Genomic DNA, 26,809 nt, shown 5'->3' with positions numbered 1-26,809 from the left:
TGGCTGGACAGGGCTGGAGGTGGGGGCTCAAGCACGAGGATGATGGCAGCTCCAGGGAGGTCTGCACCCCGAGACACCACATCTCTGACAGCGGGGAAGGCCTGGGGCCCCCAGCCCGGTCTGGCACTACCAGCTTCCCGTTCTCACACCTCTGCTTGCAGCCTGCTGCTGACCACCATGGAGGAGGACATCACACTTCATCGCAGCTGCCTGCCCGCCCCAGGCAGCCCCACCAGCCCCAGCCGCATCCTGGGTTCCCCATGGCAGCGGGACAGCCCCCTTGGTGCCACTGCCTCCACGAAGCGGAGCTGCCTCTCCGTCACCTTGCGCCGGGCTGGTGGGGGTGGTGGGGGGCCCCCATGGGAGCGGCTGCGGGGCCTTGCCCCTGTCACCCCCATCGCCCCTCGCCTCCGGCCCACGGCAGCTGAGTGGCCCCAGCGACGTGGCAACTCTGGAGGGGCCGAAGCCACCCTGGTGGTGAAGATGGGGGTGTCCTGTGCCTCACCATGCTCCGGTGGGTCTCTGCTGACGGGATGGGCTGGGCATGGGGGAGGGAGGCACCAAGGGGCCCCTTGGCATGGAGCCCAGCGTGGGCAGGACCCTTAGGAGAGGTGGGATGATGTGGGGGAGGATGGGAGCTTCCTCCCCTGGGAGCGATTTCCCCTTGACCCACAGTGGCAGTATGGGTGGGCAACAACAGGTGGGAGGAGAATCCCCGTGAGTTTGTGAGCCTGGCACCCAGCAGGGAAACAGGCAGCTGTGGTCGCCATGTCAGGACATGTGAGTGCCAAGATTCCTGTCTGTCTGTCCATCTGTCTGGAGGCAGCCAGCCTGTCAATGGCTCAGCCTAGCCTGGGTAAATGCTGGTGGTGGTTTCTAAATGTTCTAAAAGTTCCAATAATCTGCAGCAGGTGCAGTTTCCTTTTTGCCCCAGATTGCTGCAAAAATAGGCCCTCCAAACCCTTGCCGAGTCTGCCAGGCATCCAACAGCCTGGCCTCCACCCAGGGAGCTGCCTCATGGTGGAGGGACACATGGGTAGAGCCCTGAAAGGGTGCTGCTGTCATCCCACTGAGTGGAGGGTCGGAGCATTCCCAGATGTTGGTGCCCTAGCACAGCATGGCGGGTCCATGGTGCCTGGTGGGGCCAGGGCTCACAAATGTAGGAGAAGGAAATGCAGGGGGGGAAAGGGCATTCCCATCCAAAGGTGCAAGCAGTCAGAGGCATCTGCACAGCTCTCCAAGCACAGGCACGTCCACTGGGCAGGTGGGCATCGCCAGGCACATATGCCTGCCAGGGCACATGGGGATGTGACCTGTGTCCCCCAACGTGGCCCAAGGGGGATGACCTCTCCCTGCTCCCCGCCTGCAGGCACACACATGCATGCCCGCATGCACACATGCATGTACACACACATGCACAGAGGGGCCAGCACCGGCTCTGCCTCTGCGCCGTGGGCTGGCAGCCAGGAATCACAGTGCCGGAGTAGAAAAGGTTTCTCACACCTCCACAAGCAGAGCTGAAGGGCAAATCACATTTGATGAACCAAAACATTCCCAATTTCCTCCCTTCAGGAAAGCAAAAGGAGACCTTGCAATCCCCTGAACCCAAAAACTACCTAGGGACAAAGTGTGTCCTTTCTCAGTCCTGCCGGAGCTAAGCTGTGAAGGGTTAAATATGCCCCTCCCTAAACAAGCAGAGATGCTGCAAACGCTGAGCAATTGGGAGGGAAAGGGGCAAGAAGAGGCCTGTGTGGGGTAGGTGTGCAAAGGGGGGCCCTCTGGGACATATGGGGGGTCCATCGGCAGTGGCCCCTCGAACCCCGCGGCCATGCTCCTCCCCAAGGCAGGGAGCATGGCAGGGGCCTGGGATGTATTCGGGGGGCCTGGGATGGAGCCGGGGGAGGGTGCGCGGGGGGGAGATTTTGCGGAGATGTTTAATATTCAGGTCACATGACGATGGCAGCAGGAGCAGCACCAGCATCCCCGCTCTGCTGAAATAGCCACTGGAGAAGGAAGGGAAGGAGAGTGGGGGAGAACAGGACACGGGGAAGAAAGAGAAAGGTAAAAGCAAGCAGAGCCTTGTAGCCCACCGTACTACTTCATCAGCATCAGGCTAGAAAAGTGGGGGGAGACCCACCCCCTTGCGAGAGGATTCGGAGACAAAGGAAGCTTCATGTTCAAAGGTAGGATGCTCCGGGCTTGGCAGGGCTGGGCAGCGCCAGAGGGATGCCGCTGGGGCTTTTTGTGCAGGCATCCTACGCCGTGCCCCCTCGTTTCCCAGCTCTGGGCACGGGGGAGGGATAGCCCCGAAGGGTAGCAGGGGAAATCGGTCCCGGCTTTGACATTCCTCTGTCTTTTTCCTTTTGGTGGCAGCAGTCTCGTATGAAGAAGGAGCAGGGCTGGTTGTGGTGCTGATGGGGAGTAGCTGGCGCCAGGCACTGCTCTGAAAGAAACAGATAATCCCAGTTGGTCCAAGGCTGGGGAAAGCCCACAAGCTGCTCGGCTCCTGGCTTGTCCCTTGCCAGTGACAGGCAGTCGCTGCGGGGGCAGCGGGGGTGTTCTGTGCTGCTCCCTGGGCATCTGCGCAGGAGCCGGCAGGCATGAGGACAGGGGGAGAGGCAGCTGCGGTGGTGTGGGTACCCTGGTCCAGGGGTGCTCAGCATCCTTTCGCCTGTGCCACCCAGGTGTGAGCTGGGCCATGGGGTAAGGATTGCAGGGCTGGAGAGCGGCACCGAGGGCTGCTCGTTGGGGCTGGGGCTGCGGCGGCTGGGCTGGGGATGTGCCCAGTCCCTTCCCCTCCAGCTTCTGCATCTCCAGAGAGGCTTCGGCACGCACTGCCCTAGATTTCACTGCAGCCGGGCTCCTACCCAAGCCCTTTGCAGAGTGCTGAGGGGAAGGAAGGTTGCTGCCGGGAAGGTTGTGGCAGCCCAGAGGATTGATCTTCAAGCCAGGCAAAAAGATCTGGTAAGAAGAATGACTCTGTTCTGTATTTGGAGGTCAGGCAGTGCATCCGGCCATCACGGCTCAGCCACTGCCCTGCACAGCTGAAAGAAGTGCCCTGGGGTCATAATGGAAACTGAAGGGGAAAGGTGGAGAGATGCTCAGTCCAGAACCTCTGCAAATCTGAAGCAAGGAGCAGGTCCTGATCCCTGCCAGCTCCAGGGAAGCTGTGCTACTGAAACAGCTGCTTGCTTTGCTTTGTAGGGACCTGGCATCATCACCAGTTGAGGGCCTGCTCCTGCCAGAAGACTTCAGGTTCTGAACCTGTCCCTCCTCCCTGTTCCGTGCCTGCAGGCAGTGGAACTGTGGGTCCAGAGCCACATGGGTGGAAGGGGCTAGGGTGAGATGAGTGTGTGGATCATCGCTTCCAGCTGGAGCGAGACAACCTTGTGCTGCATGGGAGGAGAGCTGCTGTGAGGCCATCCATGTGTTACGTGGGGTTAAATAGCTTTTCTTTGCTGGAAGCTGGTTTGTGGTGAGCACTGTTTGCAGCCCTCTCTCCCTCTTGCCACTCAGACAAAGGATGGAAAGGCAGGGGGAGGGGATGTGACTGTATCTGGGTTATCAGAACATAATAGATGTTAGTCTCCACTACCTGAGCCCCTAAGGGACCTGTAGGGCCACCTCTGTCCCCAGACAGCTGCTGAGAACCTCAGAGGTAGACATGAAGGGTGAGCTGCAGTAGTGGTGTCTGCTGCCGGCCACGTATGCTGGCCTTCCAGGGAGAGGTTTTGGGGTGGATCATGGGTGTCAGAAGAAGGAGCTAGCTGGGACTGTGGGGACCTCTCTGGGCAATTGGTGTGCTTCTGGTCCTCCCTGTCCTGGCCCCAAATGCTGCACTGCACCTCTCTTTGCTCCAGAGCCGAGTGGAGCATCTCCTGTGAGCCAGATAATATTCCCCAACAGTCCAGCCCAGCCCAGGCTACCCCCTATGAGATCTGGGCAGCAGGGGTATTGCCAGCAACGACCCTCTAAAATGAGCTTCTGTTAGCACGTAGAACAAAGCAGCAAAGAAAAAAGGGGCCCTGCGAGCAGCGGATGTAAGTGGTTAACCTTGGCTACCCCTCTGTTCATTGTCAGCTGTACTGGCTGTAGTGCCCTATCATGCATTCATTACAGGGAACAGCTGGAAGGGCTATGGCATGTGCCCAGGACGCATGATGCCACCCCTTGAGCAGCCACTCAGAGCGCTCAGGAGGCTTCCTAGCAGTATTAGCTTTAATGCATATAAAACAGCCACTCCCAGGAGAGCAGGAAGGCACGTTTCTTGTCTCAGGGTGCCTCTTATGGCTCTGGTCCCTGTTTTGCACACCCTGACCTCCCTAGCAGGTTGTTCCTCAGCTGGCTCCTTGGATTCATCTGTGGGAATCAAGAGGTGGAAAATCATGTGCAGAAAGCTGAACCCCTAGGTAATGTCTGCAAAATGGGGGCTTCCCTGCCTGAGGCTGAATGGGAAGGCACCCCACACAGAGAGGAAGGCAAGTGACTGAGGGGATAAAGGGAGGTTGCTTACCCCAACACCTTGGATGTCCAGATATAAAATACAAGAAATATATTTAAGGAGACTTCTGAAGCTCTTTTCTCCTCATCTCAGGGTTTTCTATAGCTGCTCAGGAACCTGACTGAAAGATCTGGCTCCAGCTGCAAAGGGATGGCCACATATCGTGATGTCCACAGCAGTCAGCAACATCTGCTGGCTCTGGGCAAAGCTTCCTTTGGTGAGATTGAGGGATGAGTTATGAACCTCTTAGTGAGCCTTGAGGCTGCCAGCAACTTCCCTCCTTCCTCATCCTTCCTGTGCAAGAATGAGGGTGGAAGGAATAAAGGAGAGGGCAACAGATTCCCTGAGGACAAGCTACTAACCAGGCAGCAAAGGGGTCGCAGCCCATATGGACCAGGTCCTCACCCGTCCCATGCAGCTGGTCAGCTGGACTTTCTTCTCACCTCAACCTGTTCCTGTACCTCTCCAGGGTTTATTTGGCCCCACTTACTGCAGTAGCCAAGTGCCTCACTGGGGCCACAGCCCCTTGTCTCACATGCTCTCATCATTACCTGTCTCTCTCTTCTCCCACTCTTTGGGATAGGTGAGAACCCAGCAGGGCTGTATGGGGTGTGTGCTGGCAGATGCTGCAGCAGGATGAGGGACATGGCACAGCCATTGGACCATGATACAGGTGGTGTGAGGCAGCCTGGGAGAGAATGAGTGAAGGGCAATGTGCAGGAGAGCTGGCTGGCCTGGCCCCCTGTGCTGTACGAAAAATCTGGGCTTTCCTGGCTGGCACCAGCTTTGATAAAGCTGGAAAAAGACAACAGGAGCCTCAGGGGGTGCTTCATCAGCAAGAAAGGCACAGACTAGTTGTGATGGGTGTAAGAGAGGATTGCAGCTGAGAAGGACTCATCTCGGCAGGCTGCCTCCTCCAGCAGCTGCCCGGCAGTGTGAGGTGCTCCAAATTGCCAGCCTGGTTCAAGCCAATGATCCATCTTATGCTCTGGTCCCCCCAGGGTGCTGCTCACTGCTTCAGGAGAGGATGATGATAGCTCAGGGTGCCCTTGCTCAGTGGGGAAGAGCAGGAGGGGGGCCATCCTCCTGCTGACCTTTTGTGTATGGGCAAGGTGGAACAGAGCTGGTACAAGGGCCTTCAGATGTTACCCACAGTGCTGTGCAGGAGTGGCTGTGCTACCATCCTCTCACACAGAGGAAAGATCCCTTCTCCCAGTTTAATATCAAAGACTTCCCAAGCAGTGTAGAAGGAGCTGGAGGCACCCTTCTCCCTGACAAGGTCTTTCCTTAGCACATGATAGTGGGATATTACAGCTTATATAAAATGTAAAATCTTCACCATGTAGAGCAGCCCTGTGTCTGCACAGAAGCTCTGATGTGGGAATGCCAGGCAGGGTCCCCAGCTAGCCATGAAGCCTGCTGCAGCTTAACCCGTCCTTGAACAAAATCTCTCTGACCTCTCCCCAACCTGCCTCTGCCTGGCCTGGCTGAGCTGTCACAGGGACTGTGGATTGGTGCCATCAGTGTTCAGAGCCTGATGATCTTCTGAGTCATTTTCCTCACCAAGAGGGGCATGTGTCACCCACCAAATGGCAGTCACCTGCCCGACTGCTCATGTCCTTCTCTGCAGCCAGTGGATTCTGCTGAAAGGAGAAAAAAACTCTGCCAAAATGATGGAAAGGAATAATTTAGTGTGAGATACTTGAACTGAAGTGGCATCCTAAACAAACAGAGTACTTACCAAGCAAAAACACGTGCAGTCTCTGTCCTGGAAAAATAACCATTTAATGAGACAAAGTGTGGGGGAGTCAAGTAATTAGAGTGGGAGAGGCTCTAGTTTGCAGCTGGGCTGTATATGCAAGGTATTTGATTCCCATCCCCTTCATCTTCCTTTCTAGATTCATCCCTCACGCCTCCCTTCCTCAGCAATTACAGCTTTTCTTCAATACCCAGTCCTCTCCCAACCTCTGGCTTCCTCCCAGTGGCATGGAGCTGCTCACTAATGAGACAAGAGATGGAGATAAATGGGCAAGGCCTGCCCTAAGCAATGTGTGCCATCACCCGAAAAAGAGTCAGGGAGGCTAGAACGCCCTCAGGGCCTTTCTTTTTGCCTGTTCGTTTTACATGGAAGAAGTGAGCAGGGAGAGGTGAGGAAGGAAAGATGCAGATAATCATTTATTTGATTATGATGATTAGTTTCTTGAGCATGACAAAAACCACTGGTTTGTGGGTGGGAGGCAAGCATTGAAATTATGGCCATGCTTTCACTTCCACCACTGCGCTCCTCTGAGGAACTCAGCCTGCACAGCACCAGCATGGCCAGTAACGCAGCTGCCCCTGGCAAGGGCCAAGCTTACAGTACATCCCAAACTCTGTTTCAATGCCAAGACTTGACACACAATAGTTCTTGAAAGTCTCTTCTATAGCAAATTTCATGGTAAACTTGGAGTGGCAAAACACTGGTGATCCTGTGGAGAACTGAGAGACAAAAATGAGGAGACACATACAGAGCTTTGGGCATCTGATTAGCAGACCCAGCCAGGCTCACTGGGTCTGTTCCTGCTGTTTGGAAGTAGCCATCAATGTGTGGAAGTAGCCATCAATGCATGCTCAATGAAGCCCGCTTCACCTCCTCATCTGGAGTCATGCATATAAGTAGATGTTCCTCCATGAAGAGCCTTACCCCTAAAATCTTGCCATTCAGTCATCCTCAGTAGGCCTTGAAATTGCTCAAAGTTGCCCTCAGCCCCTGTGACAGGTCAGAAGGGAGGTTGTTTTACACCTCACTGACGATTTTTCAATCTTTCTTCCCATGCAGGACCAGTGGAGAACAAAAACGAAGCAGCCATGTCTGAGCTGGTCCCAGAGCCACGACAAAAACCAGTTGTACCGATGAAACCCATGGGCATCAACGCCAGCTTACTGGGCTACATCGGTATTGACACCATCATTGAGCAGATGCGCAAGAAAACCATGAAGACAGGTTTCGACTTCAACATCATGGTTGTAGGTAGGCAGGGACCAGCTGAGGAACTGGGAACCATGGCCAGGGACTGTCCTCTGAGGCCAGGTGGGAGAGCGAGCCCTGCAGGGAGGGCACGAGGGAGCAGAGAGCATTTGCTCTGAGGGAAAGGAGAGCCTGCACAAGGCAAGGAGACACCTACAGCCCCTTCCCCTGCCAGCCTGGCTCCATCCCCTGGGCCTGCTGTCATCACCAGCCTGTGACAAATGTCATAAGCTTCCTCTCTGCTATCTTTAGGTCAGAGTGGACTGGGAAAATCAACGCTGGTGAACACCCTCTTCAAATCCCAGGTGAGCCGCAAATCTTCAGGCTGGAACCGTGAGGAGAAGATCCCCAAGACGGTGGAGATCAAAGCCATTGGGCATGGTAAGAGCCAGGCTGGTGTGGAAGCAATACTGATGCTTCAGTGCAGTCTTGGAGAGGGTCCCAGTAGTCTACGCAAATAGGTATTTGATATTAGGCAGCCCTTTCTCCATGGAAAGCTAAAGGACAGTTTTAGATGGCCTCAGAGCCAGACAAGGCTTTTCTTAAACAGCAGTGCCACTAATGCCAGAGCCTGAAGTGAGGGGTAGAAAAATAGTCATAGATTTTTCTTCTGATAAGACATTAGTCTGCATGTGTCGATTAAGCCTTGCTGTAAGACATTCCCACCTGCAGACACTTAATAATCTACACAAGTTGCATTCATGGGTCCCATCCCAAGCCCAGTAGAGCACATCTCCTCATGGCAAAGCATCGGTACAGCTCCTACAGTGGTACAGGGTAACAAGCATCACCTCAGATTCAGGATGATGCATTAGAGGGGAGGAGAATTTGTGTAAGTAAGGTAGGTACTACCTTTGGGCCACAAACTGAGCACAAATCCGTTTTCCTGTGTCAGAGTGTTGTAAGGTGGCTTTGGTGTAGATGTTACCAAAATTCGGGGTTAGACATAGAAGTGGGGGTCATAACTGTTCAGGCACGACCCAGCCTTGTCTGGTCATACTTGCTGGGCAGGGATGAGGCCAGAGCCCTCTTGTTCCCTTGTAGGACACAGAATCATGTTTCATGACAAAACAGGTCTCCAGGGAGGGATATGACTGTTTGCAATTTCTCCCCCAGTCATTGAAGAAGGTGGTGTCAAAATGAAGCTTACAGTTATTGACACACCAGGATTTGGGGACCAGATCAACAATGAGAACTGGTGAGTTTTACAGGGTCAAGGCCTTGTGTCTCAGGAAGGTCTGGAATTAAGATAGTGTATGAAGTGAGTCTCATCTACTGGGCCCTGGAAAGTATCTGGGATCCTATTGCACTCAGGGGGCTGGTAGTGGAGTCATGAGATTGTGAACACCATGGGTCTGTGTGCATGCTTGGGGGTATGTACCCTTTACATGGTGAATGCTTATTTCTGTGCCCAGCTACAGAAACTCTTAAACATCTCTGCTAATAGCAAGATGCTTTGAGGTGGATACTTTTTATGCCTGAGCCTGCTTTGCTGCTGTCAGAGCTGGGAACACTGTAGGCAGGAACATGAAGAGATTTGTACCTGTCTATTCATCTCTCTCTCCCACTTTAACAGCTGGGAGCCTATTGAGAAATACATCAATGAGCAATACGAAAAATTTTTGAAAGAGGAGGTGAACATTGCAAGGAAGAAACGAATTCCAGACACGCGAGTGCACTGCTGCCTCTACTTCATCTCCCCTACAGGCCACTCGTATGTACACAGTCCCTCATTCTTCCTCAAGCCCTTGGTGTCTCTGTGTCAGATATATACCCTACACTGCTCCATTTCAGACATGGATCTGGGATCCTGCCAGCAGAGCTGGCCACTGTTTAGCTTAACTTCAGGTGCTGTGGGGCTTGAAAGGGTCTAGGATAACAAGAGCAGGAGAAATGCCACTGTGTTTTTTGGGAGAGGGCAAGATGGATGGGAAGAAGGAGATAAGAGCATGGTGGCAGCAAGCAGAGTATGTACAAGGGAGGGTTCACTGATGCCCTGATGCTGAGAGAGTCACTAGGATGAAAGGCAAGGAGAGTAAAGTGACCCCTTCCATGTTGTTCCCTCTTGGGCTGCAGCTTGCGGCCTTTGGACCTGGAGTTCATGAAACACCTCAGCAAGGTAGTGAACATCATCCCGGTTATTGCCAAGGCTGACACCATGACCTTGGAGGAAAAGACTGAATTCAAACAAAGAGTGAGTATCTCCTCTCCTGTACGGGATCCTTCCCTGTCCTGGCTTGGAGGTGGGAGAAATGAGTTGTATCCTTCCTGGGATTGCAGTGCAGTCCCCAGTGCATGCAGAGTCCAGCATTGGGTGGGTGGGTAAGTCCTAAAGATGCAGCTGTTTATAGCTCTGAGGGCATCTTTAGAGAAGGAAGAAATGTGTGTATTCCTGTGACATCTTCTGATACATTCTGTTACGGGAACTGGAGAGCCAGACATGTAACTGGGGTCGGGAAGAAAGACTCATCATTGCTGACATGTGTCCTCACTTTGCTGTGCACTTCCTTGGGACAACCCCTCCAGCCCCTGCCCACTGGAAGGACGTCCCAGATGTGTTTGCCTGGCCATCCCAACTGCCTTCCCTTCAGGTTTGTGCTGCTTTATGCTCCAAAATGTCTCTCTGCTTAGGTGCGCAAAGAACTTGAAGTAAATGGGATCGAGTTTTATCCCCAGAAAGAATTTGATGAGGACTTGGAGGATAAAACAGAGAACGACAAAATCAGGGTATGAAACATTTTATTGTGGGAGGGGAAGGGGGAATGAGGAGGGCAGCACATTTTGTTCTGCACTCAGCACCATTGCCCTCACACGTAGTAAATAAACTGCTTTTTAATCTCCATTTCTGTGGTAACTGCAGTCTCTTCCCAGGCCCAGGGATATCCATAAAGCCATGTAAATCTATGAACATCTGCACAACCTTATGGATAGTAGGGTCTCCTGTACCCCGTGCTCTGGAAACAGACAGTTTCTCCCTGTGCTTAGAGATATCTGGGTCCCCAATAGCCTCACCTAGTGTCCCACTTCCCAGTAAAGCTGCATCCCTACTCCATTTCTGGCCTTCCTTGGTACAGCCATTTCAGCCATTAAACTTGTTGAATTTTCCTATGTCTTATCGGGGAGGATTATTTTGAGTCCTCTCCTTTTTCTCTTGTGAAGAACTCAAACTTGGTGAGAAATACTCACCTCAAACTATCCGTATGAGCAGCCCTGGTCTGACAGACCCTCCCCTGGTAATACCAAGGTACTTCTTCTCTGGTCATCTCCCTCTTCACAAATGCTGGTGATGGATGCAGAAAAGCTCTGCCTCCTGCTCCAGAACCCTTAGCACTGCTGCAAGCTACCCCCTAGGCTTGGGGTGGTGCAAGGACACCTGGAAAGCAAGGGTCCAAAATGCTAGGGATAGCACTAACGGGTGAAGAGGACAGCCAGTAAAGTTTTGCTCAGGAGAATCTCTTGCCTTGGAGAAGGCCTTATGTTTGTTGAGCTGAGAGGAGGAAAGGTGGATGGAGAACAGTGGTGGTGCTGCTCTATGGAATGGGTTCAATAGGTCTTTCCACGTGTCTCTCCCCAGCAGGAAAGCATGCCCTTTGCAGTAGTGGGCAGCGACAAGGAGTACCAAGTGAATGGCAAAAGAGTCCTGGGCAGGAAAACACCTTGGGGAATCATTGAAGGTAAAAAAACCACTTGCTTCTGGGAGCTGAAAGTATGTCTGCAGGTCACAGTAACAGACAACAGTCCAGATAACATGTCCCATGGATACCTTCCCATCCCATTTGTGATAAACTTTTTGAAACAAAACAGGAGGAGAATTCTCAAATAGCTGTGCTAGAAGGAAACTGCCATGGTCAATGCAATGCCACTACCACCACATGGCAGGAGCTGGAGCCGCTCTGAACACCACAGTGTGTGAAACTAAGCTCCTGAGGTTGCCTTGGTTTTCAAATATTCACAGTCACAAAATTCATGTGTGACTGCTCAGCATCCCTTAGCATGTCTCCTCAATGCCCGACAGTGTGGTGTTCAGACGACTGTTTGTCCATGCAGGTTCTACCCACCTGGAACCTGCCCCATGGCAGTGAATTTCCCGTGCTCTGTAACCACAAAGGGGTTGTTGAAAAAAAATCAAATGTAACGCAACTGCTTGCTTTCTTTTCAGTGGAAAACCTCTCTCACTGTGAATTTGCTCTACTTCGAGATTTTGTCATCAGGTAAGGCCATGATCTAGTTTGCTCTTGATTACCCATGAGTCTTCCTGAGATCCACTCAGAGTGAAATAGCCCCTATGGAAAGGAGAATAGAGTACATTTCAGGTAGTGGAAGCTTATGTGGAGTAGAGTTGGATTGAGTTAAGGGGTAGATACTCTAGTGCCTCTCTTAGAGACATGACCGCTATGTCAAGTAGGTGCTAGTTTTTACGTATGGGCTGGACACCTGGAGAAAAACAGAGTACTACCACATCCCCTATATCCCATTAAGGTTGTAAAACCTTCTATTTGTTGCTGGAAACAGGTCAGTGATCAAGAGGTCACTACCCCCTTGTAGGCCACGTGTCCTTCCAGGTTGAAGGATGTGCTGGAACATATGAACTGGAAATGAAAAGCTCCATATTTCATTCAGCTTTCATTATCCTGTCTCATTTCTACTCTGTTTCCTGAAGTTGCCTCAGCATAAGTGATATCTGCCCCAGATTCTGTAGGAGAGCTGCAGATCCAGGGTCACCTCTATTCCCTATAAATAAAATAAGGTTTTAAAACGACATAAAAAATAAGAAAATAAAAGAAACACAGTTCAAATCCAGAGGCCTGTGGCATGGTGGTATCGAGACACTTGGCCAGGTACAATGCTTTGACATCACTCTACTGCCCTCTTTTTGTTCTGTGATACCTTCAGCAGCAGAGATGCATTCCCCAAGTCTTCCAGTAAAAACAGCCTACCCAAAAGATCATCACAAAGCACATAGCAATCCAAGCCCACAGGCTTTCTATGGAGGTTAGAGATGATGCTCACAGCAGTGTTCTGCAGGTTATGGTCTGCAATGGACTTGATACACCCTCCTGATGCTTCCTTGTCTCACCACTGCTTCCAATGAGTTCCTGTCTGCTCTGACACACCAGGATGGCCAGTAGCTGCCCTGGTGGCACGGGTGTGAGAGGGGCAGGGGACTGGCAAGCACAGCCAGGAAATTCAGCCTGTATCCTGCATCCTGCATGTGTGTCCTTGAATGTTGATGCTCCAGCTCTCGGTTATGTATGATGGCACCCGTGCCAACCATGCAGAAAGAGGGGTATGATCATTAGCAAGACTGACTGAAAAAATCTTCCATTTATCTCAGGGAATAAAATTATCATCAGAAAATTAATACTGACTGTGCTGATATTGGTTATCATACCCTGTTTCCCACCTCACTTTGTCCCCTGCAGGACCCACCTTCAGGACCTAAAAGAAGTGACCCACAACATCCACTACGAGACCTATAGGGCCAAACGGCTGAATGACAATGGAGGGCTGCCCCCCATGACTGTCGAGACAGAGGAAAACCACGAAAGTAACCTGTGAATGATCCTCCCCCCGCTGTCACCCGGTGTCTCCGAATATGACATCCCACCCCTGCTATCCTTGACTCTGCCATGGGCCTGTCTCTGAAGCATGTGGCACATCCTCCGTGGGCATGAGAGGATGCAAGTGTGAGTGTGTGCAGGCGTGCATGTGCCCACCCGTGTGCCAGAGAGGGACCAAGGGCATCTCCCCCACCCTTCCCAGAGTGTCCTCATTCTCAGTTTGTTTTTTGCACAGTGGACTGTCCGTCATCTTCCCTTCTCTCTTTTCTGTGTCTCAGCTGTGTGTCTTGCCTGGGGCAAATAGGGTTGGGGGGGGAGGATTTCTGGGCGCATGGATATTGGAGGTGGGAGGTGTGGGGCATGTTGTGGTCCTGTTTTTATCACTTGGAGACATGGCAAGGAGAGACTCCAGGAGAGATGGTGAAGTCAGTGCATGCAGCATTTTCAAGAGACGTCAGCAGAGATTTCTCTTGGATCTTCCAAGGGTGTAAAGGCAGTTGATTGCTTTGAGGGCATGGTGGTCTGGCATTTTATCCCCATTTCTTGCTGTGGCTTCCCAAGGGGAAATGGCACCTTGGAAGTGGATAGGTAAGAGAAGACTGACACGTTTTATGGTTCAGAGCAAGTGACTGGTGGGAGGAGACAAATTAGTTCTTGGGCTGTAGCATCTATTTGAGAAGCATCAAAGTATTTGGGGAAAATATATGTATTTTCCAAAAGAAGCAAAACCCAGAGGAAAAGAACATGTGCCCGCTGCAGAGGGTGCATTTGCCCTGCCCAGTGCTAAAGTCAAAAGCCATGCTTGTGTCACAGGCATTTGACTCTGTGCAGATCAGACCAAGCTGTCACCTGGGGTCACCTCACCTCCTGGGGTCACCCCATCCCATTGCTGCAATCCCCCATTGCAGTGGTCTCTCCACCAGCAGTGAGCACACCCCAGGCAACCTTACTCTGACCTTTCCCCAACATGGCCCCTCTGCTGTGGGAGTGCAGGAAAGACAGTGCCACAGGGGATCCCTGCTGGGAGCTCCCACAGGGACAGCTCCACTCGGCACAGGGCCTTGAGGATCTTGAGAGGAGTGCAAAGAGCTATGGATTGAGAAGCACTGGGTCAGGGTGTGTCCCTGGGTCTTCACTGATGGTGGAGATGCAAGAGATACCTCCTCCTCATTGATATGGCTGCACTTGTTATTGCAGCAGTCTCAGGGCTGTTCCTCTGTCCTCCTACTGTCCTGTGTCTTCCTCAACTCCTGTGCTTTTATTCTCATTCCCTTTTAGCCCTCCATAGCTTTCTTCCCTCCTTTCTTTCCCTATCTCATTTTCTCTGCTCTTTACTCTTTCTGTCTCTCCTTCATTTTTCCAAGAACTTGAATATTCCTCTTCTCCAGGCTGTTTCCTCCCTCTCCCAAGCTCTCACATCTTCTTAATAATGTGCTTTTGTGCCCTGTTGAGGAGCTATCATTTTACCTTCCCCAGAGTAGAAAAAGGCACAGCTTTACTGAAGACTACATGCCTGTGTCTAGCTGGTGTCAGCTGTTTTCTGGATGTCCCTGAGTGAGGTGGAAAGTTGGGTCTGTCTGGGGCAGAAGGGAGAGGGGGGAGAAGATCAGAGATGTCCTGAGTTTGGCAGTGTCTGCCTGTCTCTGCATGTCACATGGCTGGCAGGGGTTGTCCCCTCCAGGAGAACTGCCAGCTGCACTTAAAATGCACGGGCAGAATGCCATGGTGTGGGATGGCAGCACTGTGAGTAAGGGGGAGTGCAGTTGGTTTGGGATGGAGGCTGGAATGCCTGACGAGGGACAGAGGAAGAGGGAACAGCAAATGAGCAGCGGAGGAGGACTCAAGTCAAGCCCAAGGCTGCTTGACAGAGAGGTACAGGGGCCAGTGCTGGAAACAGGGTGCTCCAAGCCTTAGCAAACCTGTCTAAGAGCATATATCCATCTTGTGGCTTTCTCTGGTGCTGTCACTGCAAAGCAAAGGTCTCTTCACTCTCACTCTCACTTGTCCATGCAAATCAGCCATGCTCGGCACCACTAGGATGCGAGGGCCATACTGGCTCCCCGTAGTGCTTTCACCACCCACGTTCACAGCTCCCGGTGTTCCTGTATGCAGTGTGTGCACATAGCCATGCACCCCCCTTCCCCCTGCACCAGGCCTCCTCAGGCCTGCAAGAAACAAGAGCCTTGTCACCAGTGCCAGCAGCCGTACCATGGACCCTGCAGAAACCATCCTGCCACGCTGCTCCCCATCCTGCCACACGACGAGCCACCCTCAGCCCAAGGCCATCAAAGACATCCTCATCAAAGACACCAGGGCTCTGTTTCTTCACAGCACTGAAGCACGAAGCCATGTTCTGTGTTCATCGCCCTGGGCTGCACTGTGGTAATTTCTAAGACTTTTGGGCCCAAACAAGAATCATGGCAGAGAGACAATGCTGCCCTGCTTAAAGCAAGCAAAGCAGACCCACACAACAGAAGAGAGATATTTTCCTGTAATGTAGATTGCAAGGAAAAGGCAGTGTGTTTCGCCCTGTAGGTTTCGGAATTTTTATTTGTTTGTAATAAGGTGGTTTTTATGCTCTGCTCTGTAATTTCTGGTTAGATCATGGACTACTTCTAAAGGATCCGTAAAAACTCGCTGGCAAATGCAAGCTCAGGTATTCCTCACTGCCATCTGCTCATGCCAATATCCTACTGACAACTGTGTATCTACCAGGAAGTCTACAAATGGCAAATTCAAAAAAAAAAAATCCCACATTGCACGACAACGGGAGATACTGTGGGGAAGAAGTCTCTGTCGATGGATAAGCTGGAAAAGCCTGAATCGTGCGCCACCAGCTGAGTTCCAGGATGACACCGGCAAGCCAGCTGTTCCCCCGAGATATCCCCTGAACAATATCACGGAGGGATAGAGTCGAAACCTTATACCACAGGTGCCAACTCGGCGCGTTCAGAGACTCACACTCTCCACCACACACGCCGTTCGCCGGAAAAACTTTGCCAAGCACACGGCAAATCCTGGACAACTTCCACTGAGGCCAAGACGGCGGCGGACAGGCGCGGTTACGCTGAGCAAAGCGAGCGAGCAGAGCGAGCAGGGCTGCGCGCAGGCATCACTGCCCGCGACTCGTTACGTACGGCCCGTCGCGGGGCGGCCGCGGTGCGCAGGGCCAAGCGCTGGCAGTGCCACCGCCCTCCCGGCGGCCATTAAACCAGCCCAGCCATTAAACCAGCCCGGCACCGCCTCATCCGCCTCATCTGCCCGCCTTATTCCGTCTCGCGCCCGTCACGCGTCCGCCGCGCCACGGGGGGCGGGGCCAGCGGGATAGCGTTGTGGGGGCGGGGCAGCCGGGAGTGACGTCACAGCCGCCCCCGGGTGAGGGGCGGGGCTGGCGGGGCGAAGATGGCGCTGAACAGGAACCACTCGCAGGAGGGTGGTGTCGTCATCCCCAATGCCGAGAGGTACCGTGGGGCCGGGGGGTCCTCTTCGCCCCCTGTCCTCACAGCAGGGCCGGGCCGGGCCGAGGGTGGGAGGCTCCTGCTGGCGCAGCCCCCGTCCCCTGCCTGCCCGCACAGGCCCGGCGCGGCCTGGGATCTGCGTTGTTAAAGGGCTCCTGGCAGGGTGGGAGCGGGCTGGGGCGGGCAGTGCGGGGAGCAGGTCTGGCTGGGGTCCGCAGAGCTGCCCCGTATTCGCCGCAGGAGCTCGGCGGTTCTTAGTGCCGCTCCAGCGGGCGTCGTACGTGAAGAGTGAGCTGCCATCGCTGTAAAACGCAAGGAATTGGGTTTTTTTTTAAGATCATGCAGTTAGTGACGTCAGAGAGGCAGAGACCACTTAAGGTAGGAGTCTCGATCCCTTGAGTTCGAAATAAGAAACCCTTGTTCCTTCTCTGTGTAGAGGAGCACCTCTCCATGGAAGCACAGCCAGGTGCTCGATGCCTGCCCTCGCTCCAAGTGGGGACTGACAGACCGGCTTAACGGGCTCGGGCTTTGGCTTGGTTGTGTTGGGTGCTCCCAGCATCCTGGCAAGACACATCTAGAAACTGGAGGCCCAGTAAAGGATCGAAGTAAAAGATCAAAGGAGTTGGTTTGGAGCCGGTAGTCAATAGGAAAAATACACTCCAAAAGTATGCTCCAGGTAGTGTTGAGTTTGTAGCTGACTCCCAATACTTCAGTCAAGGAAGTCCTTTGACATGTAGAGCTCATGCTGGTTTAAAGGAGATCTCTCTGTCCTTTGAATCATGGGCTGCATCAAAAGCAGTGTGGCCAGCAGGTCAAGGGAGGTGATTCTACCCTTCTGCTCCACTCTGGTGTGACCCTGTGTGGAGTACTGCATCCATCTGTGGGGTCCCCAACATAAGAAGGACACGGAACTGTTGGAGCAAGTCCAAACGAGGCCACAAAGTTGATAAGAGGAATGGAGCACCTCCCCTGTGAAGACAGGCTGAGAAAGTCAGGGCTGTTCAGCCTGGAGAAGGTTTTGTGGAGACCTGGCAACAGCCTTCCATTATCTGAAGGGGCCTACAGGGAAGCTGGAGAGCGACTCTTCATCAGGAACTGTAGTGATAGGACAAGGAGTAATGAGTTCAAACTGAAAGAGGGGAAATTTAGGCTAAACATTGGGAAGAAATTCTTTTACTGTGAGGGTGATGAGACACTGGAACAGGTTGCCCAGGGAAGTTGTCAATGACCCAAGCCTGGCAGTTTTCAAAGCCAGATTGGATAAGGCCTTGAGCAACCTGGTCTAGTGGGAGACGTCTCTGCCCATGGCAGGAGGGTTGGGACTAGGTGACCTTTAAGGTCTCTTCCAACCCTTAACACTCTGTGATTTTGTGATCTCAGGCCATTCTTCAAGGTGCTGCTTAGTCACAGGTGGGGGCAGCCCTCCAGTGACAGCCCTGGACAGGCATGAAGGTGCAAACCAGTTCAACAGCCTAATTACTCCCAGTGGTGGTGGCTGCATGTTATTTGTTTGTGTGAGTAGCTGTGAAGGAGTAAACATGACAATGACTACATAGAAATTCTTCCCAGTGAGGCAGACTGATGTGAAACGCTGCTAAGGGACATGGCTGAGGAAATGTTCTGGTAGGATCAAAGCTGTCAAGAAGCTGGTTTTATTTAGCTTAGAAGAAACATTTCCCCCCTTACATTTTGGAAATGGGAAGAGCTCTTCTGCCTCATCAGTCTTTCCGTTACAGCCAATCTGAGAATCTACATCTAGCTCAATTATGAAGTAATGTCCCAGTGGCATTTCTTGGTGAGGTTGTTTTTTTCTCATTAAAGCTAGACTTTTTAATGTCTTCATTCTCAAGTAGGTGCATTTTTCAGATGCATCTACAATGTCCTTCTCTTCCCTGAAGAGCAAACAACCTGAAACTACAGGCCTTTTGGTTGTTCTCCTATATAGTGGCCCTGCAGACTCCTCCCTTCCCCAAATAATTGTGCAGTTTCACGACTTTATTTGAATTCTACAATATGCTGATCAGAATAAGGATTACTTCAGATGCAACCTGTTCCAGGCTTGTGCTAGTTTAGGATTTTGTGATTTTGTTTTTTCATGCTCTTGAACCATAAAACACCTCGACATCTTCTGCCACTGTAACACGCTGAAAGTTTATCACCCCCAAGGCTCTTTTGTTTATTCTGCAAATTTCTTACTGTGCGGTATGTTTAGGATCTGCCCCCTAGATTCAGTGACATACTTTTCCAAAATAACTCTTTAATTTTTTTTTCTGAAAATATATTTAATTTTCCAGGCACCTCCATACCCCTAACCCTGCAACATTCACAGTTCTCATCTGGCTTTGTGTCATTAGCAAACTCTGCTAATGTTCCCATAGATATCCAACAATAATATCCGTAATGCTGACATTACTGGCTCACTGTTTTGTTCCTTAGCGTGGTACTGTTTATTACAAGTACTTACTTAAGTTATGTGAAGCAGGGTCAGCAGAGGGGGTGTTAGTAAAGCCAATTCCTCAGTTTGCACAGTGGGTGCGGTGTTACAGCAGTGCTATTTTCCAGTGCAGTGGCCTGGATTTGAGCATGGACTGCGGAGAGAGGATTGCTGTCTGATCACACCTTGGCATCAAGGGGATGGTTTTTGATAACTCAACCCTTTCTATTCCGTGATCTTTGGGCTGAGGCTTTTTATGTGCAGAGCAGAATTCCTCAGCCTGAATTTCTCAGGTTTTTGAGACAGAAAGAGAAACTGTTATTTAAAGCTTCCCTTTGTGGAGGAGAAGCAGGGCTTGTCACAGGTGAGAGGATGAATTCTTCCACTCCACGTAAATCATCCCTCTCTGTTCAAAGTCAAAATGGCAAGGGCCCACAGCAGAACTTTTGGGATAATATTTAGAGTTTTGGTGTGCTATTCCCCTCCCTGTGTGATGAGGGTGTGTGTCAGAGCTGTTGCTGAGTTTTTCTCTCCAATCTGTCTGATTTTCTCCTGTAGTGTTCTCAAACAGTGTAAAGATGTGGAGCTCTCCTTCAGTGACGTGACAGGCAAGCCTGAAGTCTTCAAAGGCACCAAGAAAGGGATGCTGTATCTCACCCCTTACAGGGTAAGTCTGATGCCACGAGGGCTGTTTCTTTCTCAGGGGATCTTGTGAACTTTAGACCAGAAACCTAGCTGGTGGTAGAGGTGATTTTTGTTGTGGAAGGAACCACTGACAGCACTAGGTAGGAAAAGGGAAGGTGGAGATAGGATAGTGCATGCCTGTGTTAAATCCCAATTCCCTACAAAGGCACCTCCCTGGAAATCACTGTCTAGAGAATATATTTCATATAATGTGTCATTTAGTATTACTTTTTTTGAAAACTCTCATAGCTTATCCTTCAAAAGCAGAACAATAAAACTATGTAACTGTGTGTGTGTGTTTTAAGTGGTTTATTATTTTGGAACATACATGCTTCAGGCAAGTGAGCAATGTACCATCAGATCTATGGGGGTTCTGCAGTATTAAAGCTGTGAAATAACACAATGCATATTCATACTAGGACTTAAGTTACCCTAATTTTGGATGCTGATATGACTAGAACTCCACAATCATCCACTATATTGAGTTCAAGTAATTCAGAAGCGCTCCCTCCTGTCTTGCAGGTGATCTTTGTGTCGAAGGGCAAGGATCCTATGCAGTCTTTCATGATGCCATTTTATTTGGTGAAAGGATGCTCAATTGAGCAGCCTGTTTTCTCTGCCAATTACATCAAAGGACAGATTCAGGCCGAGGCAGGAGGTACGTGCCCGTGCTTTGTAGACTGAACTCTTCCCAAGTGTCACAAGAACTTTTTTGCTGAACACCAGACAGATGGCTTACATGCACAGGAAACACAGGGTAGCTGTGGCAGTGTAGCTCGTGTGTCCACACTGAGATACCTCCCGTCTCCTGAACTTTAAGGCACTGCTATTGTGTTACTTTCTGCCCCCAGACTAGGAACTGACTTTCACAGGATGACTTTTGTTTAATTGTGTAACTTCTGTCTTGCTGTAGATACCGTGTTTACCCAGTTTCCTCCTGTGCTTGTTTTTCTCCTGTCTTTGACCTGGAAGTGTGGGTAAATGACAAAGTCATGCTATTGATAGACAGAATTAGCAACCACTTTTGTTTTCAGGAGATCAGCAGCCACTTACCAACTTGAGCATCTGGGGAGCTGCTGTCCATCATTGATTTAGCTTTGATCCCAATTTGAGTGCGAAACTGTGTTAAGACTTACACTGGCATTCATGACCAAATGTGGAATTGCAAACGATAAACAGGGATTGAAAACAAGGCTTCTGGTTCAAATTTCTTCCCTCTCCAGCCCTGGAATTAGTTTATGTGCATTTTCATGGCATCTGGAGAGCTTATACTTTTTGCTTTCTGTTCATAACAAGGTTTTAAAGTGATTGGTTTGTCTGGGGAATGTGGATCAGCCCACTTTCTTGGGCTGAAGTCATACTGAGACAGTGCTTTGAAAGAGGTGAATCTCCAAAGGGATGACTTTATCCGTGATGGATTATTTTGTTATATTTCTATACTTTATTTCTACTTTGTCCCCAAGAGACTATCTCTCTTTTTACTAACTTCATTGTTAGACAAGGAAGATAAATCTTATTTTATGAAATCTTTTATTTAAATGACATCTTTTACTTAAATGACCCCTTTTTTTTTCTAAAAACACCAAAAACCAAAGCAACCCCCTGGAAAAACAAAACAAAAAGCCCTGGCAAAACAAAGCAGTCTTACTTATCTTGCAATACATCACCTACTTGAATTTTTTTTCTGAAAAATTATTATACCTCAGCATTTAATAACCTGTCTGAGGTTCTATATGTCAAAGAGATTAAAAATATTACATTTGATTTAAATCCTAGCTTGAGTTACAGATCCTGGTCTGTAGTCCACTGAGGTCAGCAGTAAAACATCATCTGAGGGCTTTCAATTAAAATCCTCAGTGAAATAAATATTCTGTCTTTACACTGTGTTCATTATTAGGGTCTATTAAACCTTTCAGGAAAGAACAAAACAGCCTAGTATCTAGAGTAGGCTGCTTCTACATGACTATAACTTTTAAAGGGTGAAGAAATAACTTAGGGAAGTTGAGATACTATTTTGGGGGACATCTGCTAGCAGCGCTGTGACTCTACCTGGTAATAGGATGCAAAATAGTTTTGAAATAAAAAAGAAAAAATAATTGGAGTATTAACAATTTTGCTGTCTTGGCTGCTACTGAGGAGGTTAATAGTCTTTTTCAGTTCTAATTCTCTCTCTCTCCTAGGTGGCTGGGAAGGGCAGGGGACATTTAAACTGACTTTCAACAGTGGAGGAGCCATTGAGTTTGGACAGCTGATGTTCAAAGCTGCTTCTAGTGGTAAGGGATTTTCAGAGTCTGTTGTTCCCCCATGGTCAGCTGAGCTAGTAAGCAAATAGTGCTCCTTCTGAACTTCATAGAATGAGGGGTACCCAATACCCTCTTCCACAGCAAAGTATTTTTTCTCTTTTCAGGGGAACTTTTGTTTTCCCTTCCAATCCTTTTTCTTTAGTTCATCGTAGTGCTTCGTGCAGTCAAAATATTCTGGGGTTTGTGCTTCTGAGGTGGACCACCTTTTTCTGCAGAACCTTATTCCTCCTGGAAATAAAAAGTTGAATGGTGAAAAATTGATTCCCTTACCCATCCTCAGCTCAGTTCTGTAATAGTGCAGTAAGATCGGGGAAGTTAATGTGCACGTTTGGAGAGGGGAAAAATAGTTTTTAGAAAAATACTTTCTTTTTTAAAAGTTTCAAATGGGAGGAAAAGTACCTTTTTTCTGATACAGTTTTTTTTAAAGAAACGTACATTTTAAAATGTACATTTTTTCAGAAGGAAGGTTTAAAAAGAATGAAAAAACACTTTACTGATGCTTGCTTTAGCATGGTCTTTTCTTCAAGCAGTGGGAGCTCTATGGTGAGACTGGTAGCTATGAGGTAATATTTTTGCAGCTGTGACTAATGCTTTTCAAGCACACTACTATGCCAGGACTATATAGTGAATCTAGATGAAGGGAAACCTTTTATTCTGTGCCTTTATTTGTAAGAGAAGATGTCTGGCTTACTAAACATGTGCTCCTTAGCTTCCAGTGGTGTTCCTCTCCAGAACCCCGGCTATGGCTATACACCTGTTCCTGGAGGTTATGCACCTGCCCCCGGGGGTTATTCACCTGTACCAGGAGGCTATGCTGCCCCTCCACCACCAAACGGACCATATCCTTATGCACCACCTCCAATGAATGCCTATGGACCTGCTCCACAGCCCATGGGATATCCATATGCTCAGACTCCAGGTTTGGAAGTTGTGTAATGATGACTATGTTTGATATTAGCTGTAAAGAAATGACAATGGTACAGTGAGGGTTACTGTAGTTTTGTCTCCATCAAGGATCCTTATCCTTGAAAAAATCTGTCTCATGCTGTTGATCACACCCATGGGTTGCTATAGTTCCAGCTATATGAAAATGTGGTTTGTAAGTTGTGCTGCTGCTTGTCAGAATTATTGACTGCTGACATGACAGGCATTAGCAAATTTTAAAATCCCTGCTGTCTGCATCCCTGCCAAGCCCGCATAGCTTCCCTCTGGGCACTGCTCTTCTCCAGAGCTAATGTGCTGCCAGCCTGTGAGCTCTCTTCCCCTCTGTCCCATTGCCACAGTCCAAAGTGTCAGTCTGGTGTTGTCTTTTTCAGGTATTTACCCGCCACTTCCAAACATGAACCCTGCGTATGTGCCACCCCCACCGCCCTACTCCGGGCCATCTCCTGCAGGACCTTCAGCCCCCTCAGCTCCCCCATCCTGGGTGAGCCCTGGGATGCCAGGTAAATGGGACTGGGGGCTGACCAGGGTTGGGTTGCAAAAGGGTGCGTGGGGCCTTGGGCTGAGGCTGTTGTGGGCACAGTATGGGGTGGGGAACCTGTTGTTGCAGGAGCTCAGTCATCTGTGGGGAGCTGCTCAGCCCTGCAGCTGACTGGAGCTTGAGGTCAGCCCTAGACAGCTTTCCTGAGCTGCTCTGAATTTTAACCCAGCTTGCTGCAGTTCCTGTCAACTCTTTGGGCCTTTTTTGCCTCCTTGGAAGAGCTATCGCTGGGGAGGAGGCTCTAGGACCACTGCCTAAGATATGTAAGGTGGCTTTCCTTTTTTTTCAGGAAGCAGTAAGGCCATGGAAGCTGCTTCCAGTGCATATTACAATCCTGCCAACCCACACAACGTGTACATGCCCATGGTGAGTACTGTGCCTGGTCTGTGTGTAGCTGCTCCCTCCTCTGTCAGTAGCAGAGACAGTGGTTTGCTTTCATAGCAATTTGCTTTCATACCTTTATGTTGAACATGCACAGAAAGTATGCATTTTTCTGGGAGGGAGGCATGGATGTTGGTCCCATGAGGAAGGCTTGTTCAATTTTCAGTCAGGAAAGGAGGAAGGCTTTAAGATTTGTCAGTAACAGCCATTTGTTACCTGTCTTATTCCTAAAGGCATAACAGAGAACAGAGAACATGCAGAGCTCTCTGCATCCATTGGGCATGAAAGTGGGGAGAGTTAAAAACAGGTCACTTAAGGATGAGAGCACGTGGGTTTCTCTTTCATTTTTTTCTAGGCTGTATGGAGATGAGAAGGTCTCTTATTGTTTTGTTGGTGGAGCCGGTAGGTTGGCTGTAGCCTACACCTGGTACATGACAGTCCACCAATGCCCTTCACTGCCTTGTGTGGGTCTGGCTGGCTGGAGGCTAATGGAGCAGCAAAGCTGGCCCTCAGCCCAGGAGCTTTCTATCTGCTGGGTCAGAGCTATGAGCTTCACAGGGACAAAGCCCTGGAAGAGGAGGGAGGATGATGGTTAAAGCAGATTAAATGGTTCATTTACAGCAGACCACTTGTTACCTGGTTTTGAGGGGACCTTCCCTAGAAACATTGTGAGAGACAGTGTATATCAGGGAGCATAGCTGACACTAGAGAGGAATGGTGTGATGAAATGACAGCTTAAACCGTAGCACCTGGCTCTATCTGTAGCTCATTGCAGAGCAGTCATTTCTTGTGAGCCAAGCCTGGAAGAGCTTGTCATAAAACAAGCGGGGTTGTTGACTCTACTGTATCTCTTTCCAGGATCAGCCACCTCCTTATACACCTCCCGAGGATAAGAAGAACAACTAACAGAAGGAAATTACAATCAGCCTCCCACACTCTCTCTCCCTGAAGACAACTTGGCTGTTAGTAGCCCTCGAGTTAACATATCTCTGGATCTCTGTTTCTATACAATAGATGTAGTGCTGGGCAACTGAGCACCTGCCCTCCGTAAACATTAAGTCAGTGGCAATACAAGGCAGAACAACAGCACTTTCCTGCTTATTTGCTTTATCTCATGGGGTCAAAGCACTAACCTTTTGCTCTGCCATTGGCTTGAGGAGAGAGATAGACTTCTTATTAAACCACCAGTATATCACATGACTAATCTAGGACTAAACTGTGAAGGCTCTGGGATCTTGGAGTAAAACAACTTGGAGTGCCAAACTTTTTACTTCTGAAGCACCATCCAAGAGGAAAAGTGTAGAGAGCCATGAGGTTCCTTGCATAGATTCTTGGGTGTCCCAGAAAGGTGTTAAATTTCTTTAAATTCTAGCACAATTCAGCATGAGATGGGACTCTAGAAATCTCGTATTGTGCTGGAAGTGTACAATTCGTGTCCTGGACTAACAGTCATGAGGTGATGACCTGGGAAGTGCATTCTAAGAGACGCTGAAGCATTTGGCCACGCAAGAGGGAAGGGGATGGGCACCAACCAGCCTGCCTTTGTAGCCACTGAATAGAAAAACAAAGGTGTGCCACAGGCCAATGAGCTGATAGACTGGCAGGCATTCGGATCAGTCTTCCCTTCCCTGTCCTAGAAGCAGGCCCCATATCTGTGCAATGATCCTGTGTCAAGCAGCTGTTCTTCAAGTGTAATGGAGTCAGGTGCTGCACAGGAGGCTGCCTGCCTTGGAGCGAAATATGTTACTTAGGAAGATGACCTGGCACTAGCCTTGTCAGCAGACAGGTCTCTCAGCCCTGGCTCCCTCTACTGAGCAAGCTTGCACTGTGTGCTACCTCCACAGGGGAAAACTGGCCCTCATCTTTTCCTTTAGGCCCACATCTGAGCAACGTGGGCAGGTGGGCACTGTAATCCCAGAGTTGGATTGCTTAGGAGTGCAGTGTCCTCTCAGCTGGGAACCGCTGTCTGGGGTGGGTGTTACAATCGCTCAGCTCTCTTGCAGAAACTCTGGCTGCCCAGCCACAATCTTTCCTTTTTCCTTAGGACATAGTGCCATTAAACCTGCTCTGAAGAGAGTCTCTAGTCTGGTAGAGACCCTTGTGATCCTTTACTTATGGGGTGACTGTACTCCATCCTACAGCCCCCTACCTTCACAGTGAGGGGTAAGGAGTGTTTTGCCTCTTACTTCCCTGTGTGCCAGGGCTCTCCTGTAAGCCAGGTTTGCACAACTTCAAGCAGTTCCACATAGGGGGGAAGTAAATTTCCTTATCTATAAACACTTTTTAGGTCTGAGTTAGAGATATTCTGATAACTCTGTATTTAAAAAAAAATCAACCATGAATGTTTGTAACTTTTTGAATTGCACTTTAATACAGGAGTGTTGATACCTTTAGTTGCCTGTTCGCTGTTGTGTGTATGTTGTGTTGACCTTAATTCTTGTGTACTGCATAGAGGGCTGGAATGGGTTCGGTTGGTGGTGTTTTCTCAGGTCAGCCTTGAGCCAGTCCTTCTCTCCCCCTGGTACATGCCTAAGCTGGATCTGAAATCAAGTAACTGGAGAGAGGGAAAAGGTGGGGCTTACCCCTTGCTGCCTGGGAAGGGTGGAAGGCTGGTCGGTGCCTTTGCTCTCACCCAGGTATCCAGAACTGGCACGTGTGCCCTCCAGGCAGGCACAACACTGCATTTAGCAGGGCTGTGTCACCACAGTGCTACTCACTACAGCTGTATTTGTTGCACCTTTTCTCTGTATATTTGCTGCCAGAGGAAAGGCCTGTCTTTAAGAGGAGCTCCTCACTAGCAATTTTTTTCCAGTGAGGGAAAAATAAATATATGATAAAGGGAAATGGCACTTAGCTGTGGACTGTAAAATCTGTTTCCCCTTGTGCGAAGGAGTGCTGTTGCCCTGCTGAACATGATGTAACTACTGGAAAGCCCTTTCCCTCTCTGCATCAGTCCAATTTCTGACAGGAAAGCAGTTCTATTTCTTAGCATAGTTC

At 49.9% G+C, this 26,809-nt stretch overlaps 2 protein-coding genes across 5 annotated transcripts; both read left to right on the top strand.

The window, feature by feature from the left end:
* The first annotated feature begins 1,706 nt into the window (after positions 1-1,706).
* Positions 1,707-14,577, top strand: SEPT3 (septin 3). Of its 4 annotated transcripts, none has more exons than XM_027680105.1 (10): positions 1,707-1,755; positions 7,320-7,511; positions 7,761-7,889; positions 8,625-8,706; positions 9,085-9,222; positions 9,585-9,702; positions 10,140-10,235; positions 11,083-11,182; positions 11,668-11,719; positions 12,932-14,577. In XM_027680105.1, the coding sequence occupies exons 2-10, from the start codon at positions 7,349-7,351 to the stop codon at positions 13,065-13,067; spliced, it is 1,014 nt and encodes a 337-aa protein (XP_027535906.1). In that variant the 5' UTR covers positions 1,707-1,755; positions 7,320-7,348; the 3' UTR covers positions 13,068-14,577. The 4 variants fall into 4 exon arrangements, with proteins under 4 accessions (XP_027535906.1, XP_027535905.1, XP_027535904.1 ...); XM_027680104.1 differs by lacking the exon at positions 1,707-1,755 and adding an exon at positions 1,947-2,061; XM_027680103.1 differs by lacking the exon at positions 1,707-1,755 and adding an exon at positions 1,947-2,183 and having other exon boundaries at positions 11,086-11,182.
* Positions 14,578-16,402: 1,825 nt separating this feature from the next.
* Positions 16,403-26,205, top strand: WBP2NL (WBP2 N-terminal like). The gene is made up of 8 exons (XM_027680106.1): positions 16,403-16,530; positions 19,520-19,628; positions 20,168-20,303; positions 21,826-21,918; positions 22,658-22,867; positions 23,265-23,393; positions 23,721-23,797; positions 24,671-26,205. Exons 1-8 carry the CDS (start codon positions 16,472-16,474, stop codon positions 24,716-24,718), a joined length of 861 nt encoding a protein of 286 aa, XP_027535907.1. The 5' UTR covers positions 16,403-16,471; the 3' UTR covers positions 24,719-26,205.
* Positions 26,206-26,809: the final 604 nt, after the last annotated feature.

This window comes from Neopelma chrysocephalum, unplaced genomic scaffold (genome assembly GCF_003984885.1).
Source record: "Neopelma chrysocephalum unplaced genomic scaffold, ASM398488v2 Primary Assembly neopelma1_59, whole genome shotgun sequence".
Lineage (NCBI taxonomy): Eukaryota > Metazoa > Chordata > Aves > Passeriformes > Pipridae > Neopelma > Neopelma chrysocephalum.
This window is presented reverse-complemented; position numbering and strand designations above follow the sequence as displayed.